This window comes from Microcaecilia unicolor, unplaced genomic scaffold (genome assembly GCF_901765095.1).
Source record: "Microcaecilia unicolor unplaced genomic scaffold, aMicUni1.1, whole genome shotgun sequence".
Classification (NCBI taxonomy): Eukaryota; Metazoa; Chordata; class Amphibia; order Gymnophiona; family Siphonopidae; genus Microcaecilia; species Microcaecilia unicolor.
Window position 1 is genome coordinate 65,004 of NW_021963389.1, and position 26,351 is coordinate 91,354.

Below are 26,351 nucleotides of genomic sequence, written 5' to 3' on the forward strand. Positions count from 1 at the left end.
TAAGTAACAAACACCATCTGCCAAAATCTACAATCCAGGCAATAGTAAGAAGTAAATATATGCAACAAACACCATGTAGGAGTTTACACCAAACATTCAGAGATCCAATTTACAACTGAGATTTTTTTTTCAATCACCCGTTCAGGTCTATTACAGTCAGAAGAGATAATGAGTTGGGTGAATTTTTCAAGTTCCTTTGTTGCATCTATGTACAAAGAAAGCACTCTTATTTAAACAGAGGTGTGAAGAATCACTCTGCTTTATTGGAATGAAGCCTGCAAAAGTTAGGACTATAAAGTCTGAGACCACTATGTGTATACAACTAATATTCTGTAAAAGAACTATGTATGGTAACTACATGCTTGAAACATCTTTTGTTCAATATGCTATTCCTCTCAGAATTAAAAAATAAAATGCAATGGGGTGGGGATTGGCCTAGAACACAACAACACATCGCTCTTTGGGAAGCTAAGTTGTAGTAGAGGTTGACTACCATAAGGCATTGCTTCTCGGACCTCTCATGTAGATACACCTAGCCAGTCAGACTTTCAGGGTTACCAGAATGAATATGCACAAGATTTTTACACAATGGATCTCCTATGTGCGTATACCATGAAGAATATGTACACAGCTGGCAAGGTGTGCCTCCAAGAGAGGATTGAGAAGCATGGCCAAAAGGAATATTGAGATATTCAAAAGATTTGTCCAGACATCTTTGGGATTTACTCAAATCTCTGACCTAAAAAAGCCCTGTTCCACATACTGATTAAATTTTATTAACTCCTGAGGCATGGCTTTAGTTTGAGCAAAATAGAAAGGTTCTTCTCATCCGCACCAGAAATAGATGCAAAACAAAGCGGGTCCCAGAAAGGTTTCAAAATATCTTTACTGAAAGGTCACCTGATGTGGTCCACATTTTGCTCAATCACAAGCTGGATCAGGAGCTTACAAAACTAAAATAAATAAATCATTAAAAAAAAAACCCATCAACATAAAATACTAATAAACATCAATAAAATAAAATCATACTTAAATGACAAAACGTAACATGCACAGCCTTATTTATTTTTTATTTTTGTTACATTTGTATCCCGCGCTTTCCTACTCATGGCAGGCTCAATGCGGCTTACATGGGGCAATGGAGGGTTAAGTGACTTGCCCAGAGTCACAAGGAGCTGCCTGTGCCTGAAGTGGGAATCGAACTCAGTTCCTCAGTTCCCCAGGACCAAAGTCCACCACCCTAACCACTAGGCCACTCCTCCACTGGGTCCAGATCAAATAATTTGCATTCACCACAAATTATACATACATATTCTCCAATGATGTATCCAGCCCAACTGCTCAGGTGCAACAATTGCCTCGAATACACAAAGAAGAGGTAGATTAGGAAGCTATATGGATGCCATAGATGTGCTCTGCATTGACGTCAACGTACTGGGCAAAGATGTGCTCCTACCAAGCCCATCTTGAAGTGATGGATTAGTCTAATGGATAGTGCAGTCGACCGAGATCCTAGAGATGTGTTCAATTCCCACTGCAGGCTCCTTATGACTGTGGGCGTCACTTTACCTTCCACAGCTCAACGAAGAAAACTTTATGAGCTCACTAAGGTCAGAGAAAGTACCTGCATATAAACGTGTACAGTGCTCCAGAAATAAGTAGTAGTAGTTGAAGTACCAATGCCAAAGTTTGGTGCTCAGCATCAAACAAACAAATATTCTCAGTCTTGTAACCGACCCAGTTTCTTTCTATGAAGAAGCTAAAAGTGACTATCCTTGATTATATAATTATCTCAATTCAAATTTGACTCCAAAGAAGAGACGGCCTCCAATGTCTAAGGTTTTGATGCTGAATCTGAGATGGGCAGACAGAGAACTCTGGTAGATCTAAGGCCTCAACCTTAATTTAATGACCCTATGACAATGGTTCCCAAACCTGGTCCTGGAGGCACCCCAGCCTGTCAGGTTTTCAGGATATCCATAATGAATATGCACAAGAGATTTGCATGTCTTGGAGGTAGCGCATGCAAATATCTCTCATGAATATTCAAGTGTGGATATTCTGAAAATCTGACTGACTGGGGTGCCTCCAGGACCAGGTTTGGGAACCACTGTCCTATGAGACAGTACGAGTGTAAATATTTTGAAACATAAATGCCTAAAACAGCAAATATGCTCTCTGGGATGATCAGTAAAATACATTTTTCTATTACGAACAGAGCACCATTTGAACCCAATGCCTTTTTACCAGCCAGTATGGGGAAAATGGAACTTGCCAAATCAAAATAAAATGTCTAAACCTCCAAACTGAGGAAAGGAACCTCTAAAAAAATTTCTAGAAACTCCCCGCCACAAAACAAAAACTGCTGGTTCAAAACCATAAAAACTAAACTGAGGTAAGAGTACCATGGGATGGGTGAAGAGAAACTGAGAAGAGGTCCTTGTAATCTGTGAGTCAGGCTCAGTATAGGCATGCACAAGTACAAAAGCCTTCTAGGTTTCATTGTAAAATTTGGGCTCATTTTGTATCCCAGGGAATCCTAATACTGCCCATACTGAGAGAAGAGGACATTTCTCTGGTAAGGGAACACTATTTTGTGGTTTACATAAGTACATAAGTAATGCCATACTGGGAAAAGACCAAGGGTCCATCGAGCCCAGCATCCTGTCCACGACAGCGGCCAATCCAGGGCAAGGGCATCTGGCAAGCTTCCCAAACGTACAAACATTCTATACATGTTATTCCTGGAATTTTGGAGTTTTCCAAGTCCGTTTAGTAGCGGGTTGTGCTTTGGGAACGTAAAGATTGGGGTTTAAAGGAGGAATTGTAAGTTAGTGATAGCAAATTTTATCAACTAATCCCCATAGTCTTTTCCCCTTAGTTTTAAAACTTGAACTTTGTACCACAGCATTAACAGATAGCCTCTAGCAGGCACTGAAGGATCTAGTGTAGTCTTCCCGCCCTCCCTCCCCAACACCCACCCATCACTGTACAGGAGGAAACTGTGAGGGGGACCCTTTATGCGATCAACCGAGCAATCAAACTTTTCAATTGCGATTAATCATGGGGTTGAAACTTTAAATCGGTTAACAGCCAAAGTTTTTTTTAAAACTATATGTTACTACAGTTTTTAAACAGTCACTTGAGCTCCATGAAATTGATTTTCTCACCCAAATCTAGTTTCTGAAGAGAGAAAAGCTAATTCTAATAAAACTATAATTAATACTTTGCCACAATAGAAGCTATCACATTTTTTTTTTTTTGGGGGGGGGGGGGGCAGATGCCAACATGAAGAGCCCTTTAAAAGAACATGAACAAAACATTTTAGAGAAGAACAGCACATTACACTTTCCCTACTTACCCTTGGGGAAGTTGTAAACAGAATGGGAATTCATGTTTTCCAGCTGGTAAGGTGAGAAAACTTTCACCTGCAAAACAGAACATTTTACACCAGATTTACAAACAGGAAAAACATTATTATAAACAAACAAATGAGCTCTTAAATACAAATGGGGTCAATGTTTAGCCAGCAGAGTCAATGTATTGATTTAAGCACCGATACTGGCACTTAAATTATCTGTATAGCTGGTGGTACTGAATGTACATGTGTCCCGTGACTATTTAGACTTGCTGATTGGCAGGCCTGAACTAAATGGATAATTTATCTTTTAGTGGTTGAATATGATTTTTTTTTAAATAGTAGAGCCGTCTCGGCCCTGTCCATCACTATATGGCGATCCGACCGATCAGCAATATAAAAAAGGCTCAATATCATCTATATATTTTTCAAAATACACAAATAGGGTGTCACCTGGTAATTTTCTTTCCATTAATCGCAACAGATGAGCAAGTCCCTGAAGAGTAGGTTATATCTCTCTACCAGCAGGTGGAGGTAGAGGATAAAGACTGAACATTTTACATATAGGACAGTCCTTGCCTCAGCCAGCCAGTATTGCACTAATGAGGCAGCCAGACAGACACAGAATATCATACTTCTTCCTCACAACAGTCTGGAAAACAGGCAATTCATCCCCCGAACAGAAATCTGCATAACAAGCCTAAAACAAGAAAAACCAAACCAGGGTGGGAAAACTGGACTCATCTGTGCGATTAATGGAAAGAAAATTACATCTTTCCATTACATCTAGCAACAGATGAGTCCCTGAAGAATGGGATGTACCAAAGCAGTCTTGAAGAAGGGTAGGAAACCATGCCCGTGGGGGAAAATTTCAACACCTCAAAGGAAGCATCTGTCCTGGCCATGATATCCAGAAGAGAATGCTTCAAGAAGGTGTGCAACAATGCTCATGTCGCTGATCAAAGATCTCTTCCAGAGAGGAAGGTCGCGACTCTAAACAGGACATAGAAATGGTCCAAGTAGAGTGTGCCCACAGCAACAAAGGCGGAGACTTGCCCACCAATACATAAACCAACGAAATGGCCTCCTTAATACAGCATGCAATAGTAGTCTTACAAGCAGACACCCCCCTGTTCATACCAGAGAACAGAACAAAAAAATGATCAGAATGGCGAAACTCAGTGAGCCCTGATGCACATCCAAAGCATGGACAGATGTTAAGTCCCTGCCACAATGTTCCCCCTGAAAGGAAACACCAGCTGGTTCAGATAAAAGGCGGACACCACCTTAGGTAGAAAGGAGGAAACCATTCTGATGGTCACGTGCACCTCGGTAAAACAGAGAAAGATATCCCTACAAAAAAAGAGCCTGCAACTCCAAAATCCACCGGACCAACACAATGGCGTGTGAGCTTGCAAATCAGACACTCGATGCACCGAGGCTATGGTCACAAGAAAGACTGCCTTAAGAGTCAGATACTTCAGAGATGCTTTCTCCAAAGGCTCGAAGGGACCCTGTTGCAAAGCCAAGAGCACCAAATTAAAGGGGCCAATTTGGATAAGGTGGGAGCAGGTGGGGTTCGAGATGGCTAGCCCCCTTCAGAAAAGCGCACCACATCTGGATGAAAGGCCAGGGAGAAATGCTCTACACTACCCAGGAAACAAGTCAGGTCAACCTCCTGTACCCTAAGTGAGCTACCAGTCCTTTTTTTCAGTCCCTCCTGCAAGAATGCCAAAATGCACAGCAAGGAGGCCAACACAGGTGATGCACCCTGCCCAAAGCACCAGAGATTCGGCACAGAGGGCAGGTGAAAGGGGCCAGCCACAAGCAGCCAGTCGACATCCGCATACCACAGCCATGCTTTTTTTTCTTTCTTTATGCAAGAAATCAGCTGAGAAGTGGCACTGAGCAGGAGAGGGCAAGCTGACCTGACAGTGGAAAGGGGACACCCGGGGTAGGGGAGGGACCTGGGGCGACCAGGAGGGGCATAATCGAACGCGAACGCCCATCTCCATGGGCGTCTAATCTCCGAGAACAGGTACGTGAAGGGGCGGGACAAACCGTATTTTCGAAAAAAATGGGCATCCATCTTTTTTCCGATAATACGGTTTGTGCCAGCCAAATGCATCAGATTTGAGCTTGGCAGTATCGTTTTTCAGCGATAATGGAAACTGAAAGTGCCCAGCTCAAAAACGAACAAATCCAAGGCATTGGGTCGTGGGAGGGGCCAGGATTCGTAGTGCACTGGTCCCCCTCACATGCCAGGACACCAACTGGGCACCCTAGGGGGCACTTGTAACAATTAAAAAAAAAAAAAAAAAGTTTACCTCTGAAATCCATAGCTACCTTCCCTTGGGTGTTGAGCCCCCCAAATCCCACTGCCCACAACTCCACATCATTACCACAGCACTTGTGGCTGAAGGGGGCACCTAAATGTGGGTACAGTGGGTTTAGGGGGTGGTTTGGAGGGCTCCCATTTACCACCACAAGTGTAACAGGTGGGGGGGGGGGATGGGTCTGGGTCCACCTGGCTGAAGTCCACTGCACCCACTAACAACTGCTCCAGGGACCTGCATACTGCTGTGATGGAGCTGGGTATGACATTTGAGGCTGGCATACAGTCAGAGGTGGTTATCCCTGATTCCCTCCGGTGGTCATCTGGTCATTTAGGGCACTTTTTTGGGACTTGTCCGTAAAAAAAAAAAGGGTCCAAAAAAAGGGACCGAAATTCACGCTAAAAACGCCTTTTTTCGATTATCATCCGAGGACGCCCATCTCTCCTCAGCCGATACACACCCCAGTCCCGCCTTCACCACGCACGCCCCCGTCAACTTTGGCCGTTTCCGCGACAGATTGCAGTTGAAGACGCCCAATATTGGCTTTCGATTATAACGATTTGGGCGCCCACGAGAGAAAGACGCCCATCTCCCGATTTGGGTCGAAATATGGGCGTCTTTCTCTTTTGAAAATAAGGCGGCAGGTATACCCCCCTAAAGCTGACGCCATATAGCCAGACTACCTCCATGCTCAACTGCCCAGGAGACCTAGGCCAGGAGCACTCCTAACAGAGTAATCCAGAACTAGTGGAGATCCATCCGCCTGCTGGAGATAGAGATACACTGGCTTTCTAAGGAGCTAGTCATGCTATATCACCATGTAGAATTCAGTGATCTCTATCGCCATCTGCTGTACACAGAAACAACTCACTAGTTCCTGGATTCATCTGCTACTGATGCTAAAGAATGTAAAATTATGTTGGCCCCAAAGTGCAGTAAGGTTTTGCGGGCACCACATGCTGTTAAAATTAATGCAGGGAATATACAAAATATCCATGCTAATTATTGGAGGTGTTCCCAGCCTATTTTCTCAATTCGTAGTAAAATAGTAAATGACGGCAGATAAAAGACCTGTACAGTCCATCCAGTCTGCTCAACAAGATAAACTCATTTTACATGGTGTAGTATACTTTATATGTATACCAGAGTTTGATTTGTCCTTGCTATGCTCAGGGCACAGACCATAGAAGTCTGCCCAGTCAATGCAAGGACTTATTTTAATGCAGGTTAACTGCTTGGAAGACAATATAATGCAATTACAGTAACTGTGTGTGGAATAAAATGTTGTGTGTTATATGCCACTAACTGTAAGGTGCAGTCCCCACCCCATTTGTATTAGTTGTTTAATGTGACATGAAGGAGTAGCCTAACAGTTAGTGCAATGGGCCGAGATCCAGGAAAAATCGGGTTCAATTCCAACTGCAGCTCCCTGTGACCCCGGGCAAGTCACTTAACCCTCCACTGCCCCAAGTACAAAGAAAACCCACCCCAGATTAGATTAGATACTGGACAATAGTGACTACAGATTGAAGGGTCCAATGTTGTTGGTTTTATTTATTTTTAAATAGGGCGAACTATTGCAAGTTTCCAAGTTTCAGGAAACTGCCATGATGATAGACTCAGATTGAAAATGGATAGAAGAACAGGGGCCCAGGGAATTGTGATATGTGATACAAGGCAATTGTCTCTTTGCTTCACCTATCAAAAGGCAGCTGACAGCATGCTGTGAGAAGGGAGACTATTGGCCTCTTGTCAGTGATTTGCAGAGGTGCCTTAAGGAACTAATACGTTTGTCCACAGACAAAAACATAGGAAAATAGCCTTAAGTCATGAGGCGATGCTCAGAACTCCCAGAGTAAGCCAACAGTACAGGAACCTAGCTTGCCAATGTTCTAAAGGAAATGGTATTCTAATTATATGCGAACTGTAAAAGTGAAAGAAAGAGGGGGCACATGCACAGAAGAGTTTTTCTGCAAGTTCAGCTCCTGGGCACATGTGGCTGCCAAATCCAAAAGTGAAGCACACATCTGGTCACGAAAAACATATCCACCCGTCTGGGGTTACCCCTCATTTAGAGGGTCTATCCCCAGCACAGTTCAGATCTGCCTGCACCTGCCGCTTGTGCTCTACACTGGCACCCTCCTTCCACTGACTGGGTCCCAATCGCCTCTGGGCGAGTCTCCCACTCTCACATTATCCCCAGTGATTTCTAGGTTACCTGGGCCACACTCCCAGTGGTCCCACAGTTCCCAGGAATCACTCACAGACCCAACACACAAACCATCAGGATTATCAGTTCAGACAAACAGGGCGAACAATTATGTTTATTCTCTTAAAAATATTGAACAGTGGAACAAAATAGTGCAAATAAAAAAAACAACAGGTAACTGAAATATGGATCAATTATAACACTAAACATTTGTATACTATCTAAACAGCACCTGGGGATATCGGGACATTATTAAAATGAATTTGAGAAACTCCACTGCTTATTTCTAGGAAAAGCGGCATAAAATGTATTGTACTTTTTTGGGATCTTTCCAGGTACTTGTGACCTGGATTGGCCACTGTTGGAAACAGGATGCTGGGCTTGATGGACATCGGGCCGGTCTGTCCCAGTATGGCAATACTTATGTACACAGAGCCTTAGCAAAGAGATCTGTCTCTCTTCTCCTGGGCTGAAGCAATAGCCAGTACTACTAGGTAATTATTCAAACTCCAGGCCAATCAGAGGCCAGTCAACAAGATTTAAAAGTATACTGCTGCTTGCTTCCTGCTTGTGTTAACCTATTAGTGCCCAATATTCCCATAATAAAATCCCATATGGGAACGTTGGGCACTAATGGGTTAAAGGAAAAGAACATTTAGTTCCCTGTAACAGCTTTACAGCAAAGAAACACCACCTGTTGGCCAAATAGGAGAAATACACTTCAGGACATAATTAAAACAGGAAAATATCAAATACATTTTATAGACTTAAAAACACACTGTTTCTTCACAGTCTGTTTTCTGCATCTTTAAATATAAGTATTTCAATTTTTTTTTGTACTTCGAAGGCTTATATTTAAACAGGGGAAACAGGTGCCAAATATGTACTTTCACTTCAGGGTTTTGCTCTGACTCGCACACATTCGTCTCGCACTACCAGCATGGGCTTCCTTCTGCTTCCAGAATATATAAAAACTGGCAGATTTGAAAGATAGGGTGCTTAAAGAGAGCATTTCTCATGATTTTAACACCTACTCCTAGCTGGCACTATTTTTTCAGCAGTAAGGCGGCTTTGTTTTATGCGCTGATCTCTTGAGCACTGGGAGGGAATAGGCAATGACCTCATTGTCATATTGATTGTGTCAGACATTACCAGGTTTCCTATCAGTCCGCTCTTAATGAAGTTCATCAGTCTGGCAGACTCAAGGATTACTGCCTCCCCTGTCTGACCCGGGTAAAATCTGTTTTCCTCCCCCTCCAAGACCATTTGTGAGGGAACCAGCAGGGTTCAACACTTATCAAGTACTCTAGGTTGACTATTTCATCAAGGATACCTATAATGTGGAAGCCTTATGTTCAGATGGGAAAGTTTTTGCCCCCTTTGGTGCATGACTAGGGTAAATACTCACCCCCCCCCCCCTTGTTGCTCATCAGCAGCCCCATATAAATCAGTTATCCTCTACCAGAATTCACTGGTGTTCCATCCCAGAGGGCCGATCCTTAGAACCAAACGCAGGCACTAGAGGCGAATAATGCTGGACTAGAGCCTGCATTCGCAGAATACAACTGCATGTGCCAACGATTAGCGCAAACAGCATGCTAACACAAACAGATGTTAATGAGGTCCTTTCCTAATTCTCAGTGCTCACAACAAGGAGTCTTACTGATGAAAAAATAACTCCTGCTCGGAGCGGACATTAGGGTGTTTGCTCGTGATTCATTCAAATCTGCCAGTTTTTATATAATTTGGAAGCAGAAGGAAGCCCCTAAGCTCCGTGGGAGGTGGTGGAGATGAAAACAGTAATGGAATTCAAACATGCGTGGGATAAACACAAAGGAATCCTGTTTAGAAGGAATGGATCCACGGAATCTTAGCGGAGATTGGGTGGCGATGCCAGTAATTGGGAAGCAAAACCGGTGCTGGGCAGACTTCTACAGTCTACGCCCTGATCGTGACTGGATAGATATGGATGGGCTAGAGAATAAATTTTAAGGGGCTTCGACATTAACTTCAGAACTTGTACAAGAAGAGTGCTGGGTAGACTTCTATGGTCTGTGCCCTGAGAATGGCAAGGACAAATATATACATATAAAGTATCATATACCATGAAAAATTAATTTATCTTGTTGGGCAGACTGGATGGACCGTACAGATCTTTATCTGCTGTCATTTACTATGCTACTGTGGTAGTGAGACGAACGTGTGCAAGTCACAGCAAACCCAAAAGTGAAAGCACACATTAGAGCCCGTTTCCTTCACTTAAATAAGCTTTACAAAAAATAAATAATAATTTTTAAAGCTTATAAAGGCAAAGAAAACAAACGCCAACGTGTACTTCACTTTCAGATTTGCCAGGCACATGCGCACAGGAGCTGAGCCAAGCACGTGCCCCCTTGCTTTTGCTTTTACAGTGTGCATATAATTTGAATACCATTTCCTTTAAGCAATGGCGAGCTAGGTTTCTGCGCTGTTCTAGTGGTATGGTTTCTGTGCAGTTGGCTTACAGAAGGAGTTCTGAGCATCGGTCCACAGATTTGCACGATCCTGAAATACTGATCTCTGCCATACCTGCTACAGTCCCCAATTCATGAAGCTGTCCCTGAAAACAGGGGTTTCCTACAGCTCTCACTTCGGTGAAAAGGATACAAAAACTGTTGAGTTAAACTCAATTCTAATGAATTGTTTGGATTTTGGTTCACACCTTTTACAGTTGTAGCTCAAGGCAAATTTCATTCAGATACAGTACATTATTTCCTAACCCTCAAGGGCTTACAGTCTAGGTTTGTACCTGAGGCAATGGAGGGCTATGAGGCATATTTTCAAAGCACTTCGCCTTCCAAAGTTCCAAAGAAACCTATGGAACTTTGGAAGGCTAAGTGCTTTGAAAATATGCCTCTATGTGATTTCCCCAATGTGACAAGGAGCCATAGTAGTAGTATTTGAACTGGACTTCGATGGGTTTTTTTTTTTTTAGGGTTATCCTTCAATGCCAACTTAAGGTTGCCATTTCACCCATCTGTAGTGGATCTCCTTTAATTTAGTGCATCCAACCAGCAAAACTAGATATTCTTGAGTGAATAAGAGCTTTCACCTCGAATCTCTAGTGTACCAACACCATAAAAGGTTTTTCTACTGTTGTCTGCTCCTATGACCAATTTGCTTAGGCACAGCAAGTTGCAAATGGCTTCTGGAACAGGAGTCTTCTGATTCCAAGCGGGGGGGGGGGGGGGGGGGGGGGGCACAAAGTTTCCAAATCAAAGTCCTTCCTGCCATAGCAAGACACACTCACAACTAACTTTTAAAAAGCATTCACCCTTTTCTTGTAAGCAGGTGGGATGAATACTTCATTAATCCATGCAGAGTGCCAAGATACTCTAGGCCAGTGTTTCTTAAATCTGTCCTGGGGATCATCAGCCGGTTGGGTTTTCAGGATATCCCTCATGAATATGAATGAGAAAGATCTGCACAACTGCCATCTCTGTTATAAGCAAGAACCCTCATGTATATTCATGAGGGATGTCCCCCAGGACAAGGTCAGGTATGCATATAAAGTAGCACATACGAGTTTCTTCTTGGGCAGACTGGATGGACCATACAGGTCTTTTTCTGCCGTCACCTACTATGTTACTACTCTAGACCAGGGGTTCTCAACCGAGTCCTCGGGACACACCTAATGAGACAGGTTTTCGGGATATCCAGAATATGCACGAGATAAGACTGACTACTTCCGCGACAAGGTGCAAAAGATCAACCTTGAGTTCACTACCAAGCCACCTCCTCCCCCTTCACCCTTCAACCCTCCCCCTCAACCAACCAACCCTGGCCTCTTTCTCCTCCTTTCCTGATATCACCGAGGAGGAAACCTCCCGCCTTCTTTCCTCCTCGAAATGCACCACTTGTTCCTCTGATCCCATCCCCACCAACTTACTTAACACCATCTCTCATACTGTCTCCCCCTCCATCTGTCATATCCTCAACCTCTCTCTCTCTCCACTGCAACTGTCCCTGACACCTTCAAGCACACCGTAGTCACACCTCTCCTCAAAAAACCATCACTTGATCCTACCTGTCCCTCCAACTACCGCCCCATCTCCCTCCTACTCTTCCTCTCCAAAATACTTGAGCGCGCCGTTCACAGCCGCTGCCTTGATTTTCTCTCCTCTCAGACCATCCTCGATCCACTTCAATCCGGTTTTTGCCCTCTACACTCAACAGAAACAGCACTCTCTAAAGTCTGCAATGACCTGTTCCTTGCCAAATCCAGAGGCCACTACTCCATCCTCATCCTCCTTGATCTATCCGCCGCTTTTGACACTGTCAATCATGATTTACTTCTTGCCACACTATCCTCATTTGGGTTCCAGGACTCTGTCCTCTCCTGGTTCTCCTCCTATCTCTCCCACCAAACCTTCAGAGTACACTCTCATGGATCTTCCTCCACCCCCATCCCGCTCTCTGTTGGAGTTCCCCAGGGATCTGTCCTTGGACCCCTTCTTTTTTCAATCTACACCTCTTCCCTGGGCTCACTGATCTCATCTCTTGGTTTCCAGTATCATCTTTACGCTGATGACACCCAGCTGTATCTCTCCACACCTGACATCAACGCGGAGACCCAGGCCAAGGTATCGGCCTGCTTATCCGACATTGCTTTTGGTGGCTTTCGGCACCTAACCTTTATACCCTTTCAGGAAATCTAGAATGCCGCAATTTGACGACCCCTACTTGACTGTAAATTTGTCCTTTAGATTGTAAGCTCTCTGAGCAGGGACTGTCCTTCTATGTTAAATTGTGCAGCGCTGCGTAACCCTAGTAGCGCTTTAGAAATGTTAAATAGTAGTAGTAGTAGTAGACAGAATAGAGGTAGTACACACAAATTTATCTCATATATATTTGTTGTGGGTATCCTGAAAACCTGACTGGCTAGGTATGTCCTGAGGACTGGGTTGAGAACCCACGCTCTAGACTGCCTTATACCACAGGCAGTCTCCACTGTTGCCTGTCCTCTATGAGCCACAGATGTTGCACTTCACACCCTGGAATGCATTCTCTCTCCAGACAATCAATTCCTTATTGCTGAACTATCTGCCTCCAGTGTGCCGTTCCAATTCTGGGTCTCCTGCAACTGTTTATTTGACACACCAATCACTTTGGTACTTGGCTAACTTATGCTTCTGAACAAACTAGGCACAATGTGAACACTGCTGCTTAATTAGCAGCCCTTGTTCTGCCACACAGGACTAGGTGTAAGTGCCACGTCAATTTCTTTTTCTTCTTAACATAGCTTATGATTTTGATGATGTCCCGCAGACACATAGCTTATGACCTGTTTGCATACCCTACAGTGATCTTTCATTGTGGTCTTTATCCAATCTGGACAGTACATTCTCCATGCAGCTTCAACCTGCCACAGAACATTTATATGGGCTGTGGCTGTAAAGAGTGGACATACTCTCTTAAACACCTCTTCACTGCCCTCCAATAGTATGTGGCTGAATCATTTTGCTTGACATGGAGAAAATGGGATTACTTATATGAAGCAGGGGTTCTCAAGAGACAGCAGCCACACACATCTCACCCACCTTCCCCGAACACATAGAGAAAATGAGTGGCACAATGGTGGTGGGTGACCTGCACATGCTCAGGAATAGCATTCTTGGCACCATCAAATGACATCACTGGTGTTTGGCTGACATCCTACTGTCCACAGAAAATCCCAGTTAGAGATAAGTAACCTCGCTTATTCTAAACAACTAGTGATAAGGGCATAGATCAGAATGTGAATGGTATCCGCATTCAAAAAGGCCTAAACATATGGAATTTCAAATAGCAAGAAAAGCAGGGTTTAAACCCAGAAGCTATATGAAAGTCAAATGGAATACAACATCAAGGTAGAGGCTGACCGAATTTTGGTTTTGGTGTTGAAACTGATGTAGCCCCCCCATCCCCCGACATGAGCAGCTCCTCTCCAGCTCCACCCCCCCAACCCAAACAAGAGCAGCCCCCCTCCTGGATCCTCACCACCACCAATAGGCTCCCCCCTCCCATCTCCAGGGGCCTACCTTACAAGCATGGGTGGTCAAGTGGTGCAGTTTTGGGCTCCCCACTAGTTCCTACTGACTCCATTGTCAAAATGGCTGCCATGACTTCAAGTGGCAGTCTCACGAGACTGCTACCAGAGGTTACAGCAGCTATCTTGATAACTGAGCCAATACAGGTAGGAGCAACTGCCTATTCATGCTGGCCTCAATCTCAAAATGGGTGGGAATTGCTCTGGTGCCAACTACACCACCAACACTGGTTAGGTAGGCCCTGGTGGTGGCTGGTTTTGGTCATCCTCTACACCAACGATTTTTAAGTGTAGTAGAAAACACAATCTATCTTCAAAGTATGAGTGGAAATAGGTTAGATAGATAGATAGATAGATAGATAGATAGATAGATAGATAGATAGATAGATAGATAGATAGATAGATAGGCAGGCAGTTCAATACTGCCTGACATTTTTGAGGATTAAGGAACAATTAACTGGCAGTAAGCCAACTGGCAGGTTAGTGACCCATGTGAAAATTATGCTGGGGCTTAGTAACTACTGCCTAAATTTGCAAACCCCTTGAAAATAGAAAGTCCTATACATAGGCCTCTTCTTCAGATGCAGATAAGAGTTCACATTTAGGGTATATTTTTATGCCTGAAAATGGAATCTATGTGGCCTCGAAAACTCATTTATATCATAAATAAAACATAATAAAATAGACACAAACATCAAATAATTAGGCTGTAAACATATCCAGCACATTTATGTGTCAAACAACACAGAAGCAGGGAAGAAAACTAGTAGAAGCAGAGATGTTGGCTTGTTCCCACCCCTTAAAAAAAACCAACATGTAAACAACACACCACTCTTTAGAAGAAAATACTATCCTACTCTAAGTATTTTTGAAGGATTGATTTTACACAACTAACTTTCTTTTACATCAAAGGGAGTTCATTTTGTTGTCTTTGAAGGACAATTTCACTTTAATGCCTGCTCAACTTAAAAATAAAAATGAGCTTCCATGAAAGTTCTACCTATGCAAGTAAACAAAATCTGGGGTATGTCTCTGGGATCTTAATCACTGCATGTGGTGCTGCCATTTCTCTCCCACAGGCATATTCAACTCAGATATTAATTGTCTTTGCAAATTTCACTCATGCTGACCTTGGTCCTAGACACTAACACAAACAATATTCATGAGCAAGACCTAACTTTGCTGTAAGAACTGAGTCACTCACAGTTGTTCAATGGAGGTAGGATGGAAAGGCAGCACGAGAACAAGTCTATGAAGAGACACCTATCTCCATAAAAGGAAAGTAGACAACTTCTTTCCTTTACAGAATACTAGCCTACTCGGGTATATGTACACACTATGGTATAAATTCTTTAAAATAGATTGTAACTGTGTATTCCATCCATAGCATATGCCCACCTTCAAACTAAGTGCCATTACGTAGGCACCATTTTATTTTAAAAAGTCTATTGTTAACAGTACCAAAAAGGATTTAAAAAAAAAAAAAAAAGAGGAAGACCAACATAACTGCTATATAAACAAAAATGGCTGGCAATTTAGTCTAAATTTTTATGGGATTTTCAGGTTTAAATTCTTCCTTCAGTATATATTTCATCTCTGTGTTCAAAACGTTTTCTGGGTAGAGATCTGCTAACTATGAGAAATATCCTAAACAGTAATGGGTACACTACCACTGCAACAAGAAGTGAACTGACATGACTGAGAAAAATGCCCATTATCTTAAGTATCTCCAATGCTTCTGTTTCAAACTATAGTCATCTTCAAATGTTACACTAATATAGGGGCCCTTTTACTAAGCTGAACTAAAAAGTGGCCTTCCCATGTGCTGATGCCATTTTTAGCGTTGCAGTACATTTCCCTCATCAATGGCCATGCACTAGTTTTCCAGTTAGCACACGGCCATTAGTGTGAGCCCTAACCACCACCACCTATTTAATAGGTGGTAAGGATTAGCATACAGGGATACAGCTGTGCTGATTAGTGCCAGGCACGCCTACTCTCTTGCCCCTAGTGCTAAACATATTTTCTAATTTTTAGCGCATGGGCAGCGTGCTGAATAATTAGTAAAAGGGCCCCATCAAACATAAATGGCGAGTGACCGTACTCACTCGCAAATGCGCAGTAGAGACTTCTCTCTGCCCCACCCCCGCTTCAATATGTGATGATGGGGGCGGGACAGAGAGGGAAGTCTCTACTGGCATGCTGCAGACATCGGAACCGCTCCCCCCTCCCCCGGAGTCGCCGCCACCCCTCCATCTGGCCTGAGCACTGTGAACTTACATCACCACGCAGCAGCAGGCACATCAGCAAAGCTGCCGTCGGGCTTCCTTCTCTGCCTTTGTCCCGCCCTCGCCGACGTTACGTCACACGAGGGCGGGACACAGGCAGAGAAGGAAGCCCGCCCCGACGGCAGCTTTGCTGATGTGCCTGCTGCTGCGTGCTGATGTAAGTTTACAGTGCTGCTCGGGCTGGGTGAAGGGGCAGCGGCGGCGACTCCAGGGGGGGGGGGGGCTCGGAACCCCCCCCCATTCCAAAAGTAACCCGTTTTCACGGGCTCAACGGCTAGTATTTTGGATAAGAGAAGGAATGTGAAAACATACCATTTCACCTCATTTTCTCACATCTCTAAAAATGCTGTTAAAGTTGATATTAATAAAGCATTTTTGCAAAAAAAGCAAAATTTTACAAGGGCTCTTATATGTGTGTTTGGTCATGCAGTTTTATACAAGCACATGAACTGAGACAATATGGAAAGCAAACATATGTCTGTGTTTAATAAAATACCCATAAACTCACGGAACACACCTTCTTTACAGCAGGTGTAATGTGTGCAAAAGCTTGTGTGCATTACTGGGGGTCACAGTATAAGCCTATTTTTATTTTATAAAAGGCACATAGTCACCTACATTGACTTTATAGTTATTTTTTGACTTTCCACAGAGGCAGTGAGATATAAAATTAGCCATTATATTGTAAGTATGAATTCTGTAGGACACATGAAAAAGACAGGTACAAATCAAGGTAAGGTATACACATAGGAGTTTATCTTGTTGGGCAGACTAGATGGACCGTGCGGGTCTTTTTCTGCCGTCATCTACTATGTTACTATGTTGTGAAAAATGTGCAGAAACTTTACATCTTTACCCAAGATGGCTTACGTACTAAAGGTTTTCTCCCATTCTGAATCTGAGAAAATGGTATAGCAAATGGGGCCTCGAAAGTTAAAAGATTTTTCCCATAGGAGCATCTAGAAATAAAAGGGCAATTAAATCCTATACTGTATGTTTATTATTACTGTAGATTAATATATTTGTGATTGCTGTTAAGAGTTACACTTTTTAAATCAAATCAGCACAAAAGCAGAGAAAGCTAATAACAAATATATTGAGTCCACTAAAGATTTATCAACCCTAGTGGACTAACACACAAAGCAACTTTATTCCCCCAGTCCTTTCTGAAAAATTCTTGAACCTCCAAATCCAAAGCCAACCATGATGGGCTATATTGACGTGGACTAAATACAGGATTTGATTTGAGCTAGCACATGCCTATCTAAAGAACAGAGGGATACAATGCACCATTTTCAATTTTTAACAAAATTGATATGCCCCTTCTATCCCACAGATACTGAACTTAGACACACTAGTACTGCCAATCAGGATACCTTCGTACATTTGGGTAGTGTTTAAGACACAGCTTTTGAATATAACTGATTTAAGATAAACACCAAGGACTTTATGGAAAAATGACTTTTTTGCGTAATCAATAGAAATAAAACAAAATAAAACATAGAAAAGAAAATAAGATACCACCTTTTTATTGGACATAATACATTTCTTGATTAGCTTTTGAAGGTTGCCCTTCTTCGTCAGATCGGAAGTGACAGTCTAACAGGGTGGGGTGGGTAGGAGATATGCATGGGAACATCAAAGCATTTTAGTGATAGTCTAACAAGATGGGGATGGATAGGTGAGAGGAGGGTGACAGAGTAATACAACTTAATGGGCTAGGAAACCTGTTTTTATGGTTTATAATGGGCTAGGAAACCTGTTTTTATGGTTTATAATGGGCTAGAAAACCCTTTTTTTTTGCGGAAATCATTGCTCGTTATTCCTCACATTTGTTACCTATATAACACGAGTGGCACTGAAAAAAGCAGTCATCATAATTGACCCATTATACAAGATGGGACACTTGAACTTCACCCAGTGGCGTGGGGTAGCAGGATAGACTTAGAAAGGGGGGAGGGCTGAGAACCGGGGAAGGCCAGGTTAATTTTATTTATTTATTGCACTTGTATCCCACGTTTTCCCACCTATTTGCAGGCTCAATGTGGCCTACAGAGAACTGTCATGGCATAGCCATGTCAGGTTACATCATACAATTGGAGTTACAAAGAAGTTAAAGAAGGCAAGAGGATTTGTTCAAGCGTTTGTAGGAAAGTACATTCTGAGTAAAGTTGTATATTATAGTTTGATAGGTGTTGTATTATATTGCTAGTTAAGGGTTGAAAGTCCCACCGCCCGTTTCTTTTAAGATCTTAGTTAAGTCACTTATCCCTGCCTCAAACAAAATAAAACATAGAAAAGAAAAGATGATACCTTTTTTATTGGACATAACTTAATACATTTCTTGATTAGCTTTCGAAGGTTGCCCTTCTTCGTCAGATTGGAAATAAGCAAATGTGGTAGCAGATAGTATATATATATATATATATATGGTTTATAATGAGTTATATATATATATATATATATATATATAACTCATTATAAACCATAAAGCTGTATTTCTCTGTTTATTACCCTCCTCTCACCTACCAACACCCATCCTGTTAGAATATCAATGAAATGCTTTGATGTCCCCATGCATACCTCGTACCCACCCCCAACCTCCTACCCTGTCAGACTGTCATAGTAATGCTTTGATGTTTCACTTATATATACTGTCATCTACCAATATTTGCTTATTTCCGATCTGACGAAGAAGGGCAACCTTCGAAAGCTCATCAAGAAATGTATTAAGTTATGTCCAATAAAAAAAGGTATCATCTTATTTTCTTTTCCCATGTTTTATTTTGTTTGATTTCTATTGATAACCTTTGACAGAAACATCAAAGAATTACTTTGACAGTCTGACAGAGTGGGAGGGTGAGGGTATGCATGGGGACATCAAAGCATTTCATTGATATTCTAACAGGATGGGTGTTGGTAGGTGAGAGGAGGGTAATAAACAGAGAAATACAGCTTTATGGTTTATAATGGGCTAGAAAACCCAGATCCTTGTTAAGCCCTGTCTGTTGGGTGTCTGCCTCAGGTCCTAGCCCATTATAAACCATAAAGCTGTATGTCTGTTGATCACCCCACCCCTCACCTATCCACACCCATCCTGTTAGAATATCAATGATATGCTTTGATGTCCCCATGCATACCTCCGACCCACCCCCATCCTCCCACCCTGTCAGACTGTCATAGTAATGCTTGAATGTTTTCACTTATATACACTGTCAGCTAGCACATTTGCTTATTTCCGATCTGAGGAAGAAGGGCAACCTTCGAAAGCTAATCAAGAAATGTATTAAGTTATGTCCAATAAAAAAGGTATCATCTTATTTTCTTTTCCGTGTTTTATTTTGTTTGATTTCTATAGATTCTACATGGAATGTTGCTATTCCACTAGCAACATTCCATGTAAAAGTCGGCCCTTGCAGATCACCAATGTGGCCGCGCAGGCTTCTGCTTCTGTGAGTCTGACGTCCTGCACATACGTGCAGGACGTCAGACTCACAGAAACAGAAGCCTGCGCAGCCTTCTACATGGAATGTTGCTAGTGGAATAGCAACATTCCATGTAGAATCTCCAGTAGTAGCAACATTCCATGTAGAATCTCTAATGGTATCTATTTTACTGTCATAGTAATGCTTGAATGTTTTCTCTTATATACACTGTCAGCTAGCACATTTGCTTATTTCCGATCTGACGAAGAAGGGCAACCTTCGAAAGCTAATCAAGAAATGTATTAAGTTATGTCCAATAAAAAAGGTATCATCTTATTTTCTTTTCCGTGTTTTATTTTGTTTGATTTCTATAGATTCTACATGGAATGTTGCTACTATTGGAGATTCTACATGGAATGTTGCTATTCCACTAGCAACATTCCATGTAGAAGTCAGCCCTTGCAGATCACCAATGTGGCCGCGCAGGCTTCTGCTTCTGTGAGTCTGACGTCCTGCACATACGTGCAGGACGTCAGACTCACAGAAACAGAAGCCTGCGCAGCCTTCTACATGGAATGTTGCTAGTGGAATAGCAACATTCCATGTAGAATCTCCAATAGTAGCAACATTCCATGTAGAATCTCCAATGGTATCTATTTTACTGTCATAGTAATGCTTGAATGTTTTCACTTATATAAACTATCAGCCAGCACATTTGCTTATTTCCGATCTGAGGAAGAAGGGCAACCTTCGAAAGCTAATCAAGAAATGTATTAAGTTATGTCCAATCAAAAAGGAATCATCATTTTCTTTTCCATTGATTTCTATTGATGCCTCAGGTGGAAACTCGGATGCCTCCCCTCCCCCTCCCCGGAAACAGTGAACTAAGGCTATGACACCGCGACACTCACCTGCCGGCGCTTCCCTCAAGGTGTGCTGCAAGTTCAGGTACTCCGTCTGCTCGGCCGGGGACTGGCTCCCTCCGCAGAACAGCCGGGCGGCCCCCCGAGCCTGCAGCCGCACGGCCCTGACTCGCAGCCCCCCAACCAGGACCAGCAGCACCTGCCCCCTCAGCTCGCGGCCGGCGCTGTAACCGCCGCCGCCGCCCTCCTCGCCGGGCTCGAGCGCGATGCGCAGCGTCTTCACCGCCATGGTCGCGCGCCCAGCAGCCCCGTCAGTAGCGCCTGGGGGGAAGGCCTGGCCCCACCGCCGCCGCCGCCTCCTTCGTACGCTTGTTCCCGCTTCCTGTGGAGGAGCATCGGAGAGGCACAAACACCTCTTCGGCCCGGCTTCGCTTGTCGTCTGTCGCTTCGGTTCCAGTCACGGGTTGGCCCATGAGCGCAAAGCAAACGTAACGCGCCCCCCTCCGCGGCCACAGGAACAACAAAAAAAAAAAGAATGATTATGACAGCGCGGGCGGCGACGAGCACACACGCCGCGCCCGGATTGGCTGAATCGCCGACGGCCGGAGACGACGCCTCTGACGTCACAGTCTTCCTTTTGTTTCCCTATTGGTCAAGCCTGCAAAGCCTACCCCGCCAGTCGCTTCTGCGCGAAACTCCACGCCTGCAGCGCGTGTCAGTTGGGATGATCGCGCGAGCCGGGCCAATCGGCGGACGGCGGTTGCACGTGAACAGCGCTGGCATTGGATGAGGGAAGGCGGCCTGCGGGGGACCTGGCCAATCGGACGGCTCTTGCGGCACGTGGACAGGCGATCGTATATAAACAAAGTGCTTGTGCGTAACTAAAGTGAAGGCTCTTCCGTGTGTGTCAGGTGTTTATGTTTATTTAAAAACTTTGGTGAATGCCCGATCTTGGCCAGGCCCAAATCGAGGCGGTGCACATAGTTAAAATATAAGAACTCCACTAGGTATAGGGTAGACGCAGTCGTTCGAGAGGATAGAATCTCTGCGGAAGTTACCTTAGCAACAGGAGTCGGCAGGTGTTAAGAGGCGCGTGGCCCTTCCACATGGTCTATTTCCAAAAATACTAGGACTAGGGGGCATGCGATGAAACTACAGTGCAGTAAATTTAAAACAAATCGGAGAAAATATTTCTTCACCCAACGCATAGTTGAACTCTGGAATTCGTTGCCGGAGAATGTGGTGAAGGCGGTTAGCTTAGCAGAGTTTAAAAAGGGGTTAGACGGTTTCCTAAACGACAAGTCCATAAACCGCTACTAAATGGACTTGAGAAAAATCCACAATTCCAGGAATAACATGTGTAGAGTGTTTGTACATTTGGGAAGCTTGTCAGGTGCCCTTGGCCTGGATTGGCCGCTGTCGTGGACAGGATGTTGGGCTCGATGGACCCTTGGTCTTTTCCCAGTGTGGCATTACTTATGTAAATGACGAGAAAAGGGCAATACCTACTAATTAGGGCACCAGGCTGACAACCAGAGAAAACCGCGTTCAAATCTCACTGCTGCGCCTTGTGGTTTGCAGCAAATCACTTTAATCCCCTGCTTTGCCTTAGATTGTAAGCCCTCTGGGGACAGAAATATTTAGAGCACTTGAATGTTAACCTCTGAGTTAGTACTGGAAAAGCTGTCAGCTAAATCCCAAAAATAAACATAGATGGGAAGTTAGTTTGTTATTCTTTTTTTTTATTTATTCTTTTATTCATTTAAACAGTATTTACAAGAAACATCTTGCTTAGGAAAGTATCGTATAAGTAGGAACTATTGTAAAAGGAAAATATTTCTCAAAAACAAGCATATAAATCTATACACTTTCAAATTTATACGACACTCAAGTCCATAATGGGAGATCCAAGATATCAGGTAATCTAAGGGGAGAAATAATATAGGAAAAAAGTTGCCAGGTAAATCATTCTCTGCTAAGAAATTATACATTATTCTTTAAAGCATTCTCCATTTTAACTGAGGCTACTAATGCTGACAGATGTTCAGGTTCAGTAAATACATATTTCTTCCCCCCCAGCCTTATTATGCACTTGCAGGGGTACCTTAAAAAGAAGACACCCCCCAAGTGCAAAATTTCTGGCTTAAGGAGTAAGAATTGTTTCCTCCGTCGACGTGTCTCCTTGGAGACATCAGGAAATAACATAGTTTGTTATTCTTAATTCTTTAAGCAAGCCTACACAAATAACCTGACTTAAACTACAAGTCCATGTGTACTACCGGATCACACTATGAAAACAGAACCTGGACTATGCTCCCCTATTTAATCTTTTCTAGTATATCCAGTGGTGTGCTGGAGCAGGCTCTCACAGGCTCGCAAGAGCCGGTTGTTAAGTTTTTAAGAATTTTGGGAGCCGGTTGTTAAAGTAGGGCCCTCCATGGCTACTTTAACAACTGGCTCCCAAAATGTGGGCTTGGGCCCCCTGATGAATTATCTTTTACTTTGCTGGTGGGGATGCTGAGCCCTGCCAGCCAAGTAAATAGACTACTGCTGCTCCCCGCTCCTTGTTTCCAGCTCTGGGCAGCAGGCTGGGACTTCTCCAGCATGTGAGAGAAGTTCCAGCATGCTGCTCAGAGCAAGACGTTGGGAATGGTGGCAGTCCATTTATTGGCTGCTAGCAAAGGTATGCCTAGCATGCCCGCAGGAAGGGAGGGAGGAGAGAGAGGCAAGTGTTGCTCCCCCCCCCCCCCCCCCGGCCTTTCCAACTGCAGAGTTGGGTACGTCTGGAGAAAGAGCCTGTTGTTAAAAATTTACCAGCACACCCCTGAGTATATCCCTCTTCTTACCCCTCCCTTACATTTTCCCATACTAAACTACACGTTAATCCCAATACACACCCTCCTCCCATTCCCCTACCTCTTCCATCCCCCTTCCTTGTCCATCTTACCTTCCACGCATAAACGACCACCTCTTTACTTACTATATTACTGCTGCACCCATTCTATATCACTTTGTTAACCTGATTTACTATGTAAGCCGCATTGAACCTGCTAATGAGTGGGAAAGTGCGGGGTATAAATGTTACAAATAAATAAGAAATAAATTTCGGCTATGACACTTTGGATAAGGTAGGTAAGTTGGTGTGTGTTTTTAGCCTTGTTATGTGTGTGGTAAGTCTGGCCTTTTATTACATGGAGTTATTTTCCATTTTTTTTTCTATTGTAAACTATGTGGTATATTTTTAAATGTTGTGGTGGATAAACTATAACATCATTTTGTGACCATTTCAATTATTAATAAAGAAAGTAAAATACAGGAGTAAAAAGCCTCTGTACGTCCGTGGTCTAAATCTTAATCTTGCTTATAGACTCACAGAACAGCACTTCTTCATCGGCTTAAAAAACTTCCACTGTATGTTTCTTACTTTCTTTCTTTCTTCACTATTTTTGTAATTTTATATATTTTTAAATTTTTTCTCAAAAACTATTCATAAAGTCACTAACTGCATTTCCATTATTTACAATGTATTGTAAGCCACACTGAACCCGCAAATAGGTGGGAAAATGTGGGATACAAATGCAATAAATAAATAAAATAAATAAAAATTAAATATAGCACTTTTTTCACATCCATTCACAAAACCGCGCACAAAACCATGGGAGCTGGCACTTATCTTTGGCCATCCCTGCGACGGAAAGCAGTTGTGGACCTCTAACATCGGCTTTCGATTATACCGATTTGGATGACCCTGTGAGAAGGACGCTTATCTTCTGGTCTGTGTCGAAAGATGGGTGTCCTCCTCTTTCGAAAATGAGCCCAATAGTGGAATTAGAAAAGGTACAGAGAAGGGTGACGAAAATGATAAAGGGGATGGGACGACTTCCCTATGAGGAAAAGCTAAATCAGCTAGGGCTCTTCAGCCTGGAGAAAGGACGGCTGAGGGGAGATATCATAGAGTTCTATAAAATAATGAGTGGAGTGGAACGGGTAAACGTGAAGCGCTTGTTTACTCTTTGCAAAAATACTAGGACTAGGGGGCACGCAATGAAGCTAGAAAGTATTAAACTTAAAACAAATCAGAGAAAATATTTCTTCACTCAGTGTGGAATTAAAATATGAAATTTGTTGCCAGAGAATGTAGTAAAAGCAGTTAGCTTTTTGGGGTTTAAAGTAAAGGTTTGGATGGCTTCCTAAAGGAGAAGTCTATAGACCTTTATTAAAATGGACTTGGGAAAATCCACTCCTTATTTCTAGAATAAGCAGCATAAAATGTGTTGTACTGTTTGGGGATCTTGCCAGGTACTTGTGACCTGGATTTGCCACTGTCGGAAACAGGATGCTGAGCTTGATGGACGTTTCGATCTGTCCCAGTATGGCAATACTTATGTACTTATGAAAGAATAGCACCTCTTAGCTCATTGTGCGTGATGAGGGTCGGAAAACAATCTCCATGGTTCTTCAGAGCATAACTCCAGAAGAAGAAGGAACCATATCTGCCGTGGCCAGTACAGCGTGATCAGAATAATGGTTCCGCGGTCTTGCTTGAGTTTTAACAAAATTTTCCCCACTAGAGGTATGGGAGGATATGCATACAGAAGACCTGTCCCCCAGATGAGGAGGAAGGCATCCATTGTCATGGGCCTGAAACCTGGAACAGAACTGAGGGACCTTGTGGTTGCTCTGAGTGGCAAAAAGATCCACTGAGGGGGTGCCCCAAGGCCGGGCTATACCCATAGTGAGAGACCACTCGTGTGGTTGCATTATCCTGCTTAGTCTGTCAGCCAGCATATTGTTTTTGCCTGCCAGATAAGTGGCTCAAAGGAAAATGCCATGGTGGTGAACGCAATGCCACATCCGGACGGCCTCCTGACACAGAGGGCGTGATGCAGTGCCTCCCTGCTTGTTGGTGTAATACATTGCAACCTGATGGTATGTTTGGATGAGAACAATTTGATGAGACAGCCGATCTGTGAAAGCCTTTTGAGCAGTGGTTTCCAAGCTTTTTCAGTTCGCTGTACCCTTAGTGTCTCGTGGCCCTCCCCCTGGCCACACAGGTCTCAAACCCACCCACCCCCCTGTCCACACATTTCTCTACTCCACCCCCACCTTGCCACACATCACGTCCAATATTTCTCCCTCTCTCCCCCATTCACCATCTCTTCCTCCCCTCCATGCTTGTGTCCAACATGTCTCCCTCTTTGGCTTTTCTCCCCTCCCACTGCTAACCCATCACCTTGATTCTGATCTACTGCAGTCCCATCAGACATGTCCTTTACACCTTTCTTCCTTGAACTCCTCTCTTCCTCCTCCCCTATCCATTTGATCCATCCTTTCCATTAGGCATCACTGCTCTCCTTTTTTCCCCCCTATGCACACCTTCCCCTATTGGACTCCTTCTCCTCCTCTTCCTCCCCTTGGAGATAAGGGCCTCTCTCCCCTCTCCCAAGCAGGTGAAGAATAAAATGAAAGCTCATTTATGTTTTTCCTTCTCACCTTCACTTGGAGCAGCCCTGGGGGGGGGGGGGAGAGAGGGGGTCAGGGAAAGGGAGCAGAGTGTCTTCTCTCTCTCTCTCTCTCTCTCTCTCTCTCTCTCTCTCTCTCTGCAGGGGAGATCCTTATGTGTCCTTCTGTCTGTCCTTCCCTTATCCTTTTTGGTCCTGTCTGTCCTGATTTAGATTGTAAGCTCTTTTGAGCAGGGACTGCCTTCTTCATGTTACTACTACTACTACTTAACATTTCTATAGCGCTGCTAGGGTTACGCAGCGCTGTACAATTTAACCTAAAAGGACAGGCCCTGCTCAAAGA

The 26,351-nt window shown here is 43.6% G+C and overlaps 1 protein-coding gene across 2 annotated transcripts in view; it reads right to left on the reverse strand.

Moving 5' to 3' along the window:
- The window catches only part of LOC115459272 (arrestin domain-containing protein 4-like), a 69,224-nt gene extending 48,173 nt beyond the window's left edge, over positions 1–21,051 (reverse strand). For both annotated transcript variants that reach the window (XR_003940247.1, XM_030189123.1), the window contains exons 1-2: positions 20,595–21,051; positions 3,362–3,428 (exon numbers count right to left, since the gene is read on the reverse strand). Coding sequence is in view for 1 of the 2 variants with exons in the window: in XM_030189123.1 (XP_030044983.1) it covers positions 3,362–3,428; positions 20,595–20,835 (308 nt within the window). In the remaining variant the exon portion in view is untranslated. The remainder of the gene's footprint in view (positions 1–3,361; positions 3,429–20,594) is intronic.
- Between the last annotated feature and the right edge of the window lie 5,300 nt (positions 21,052–26,351).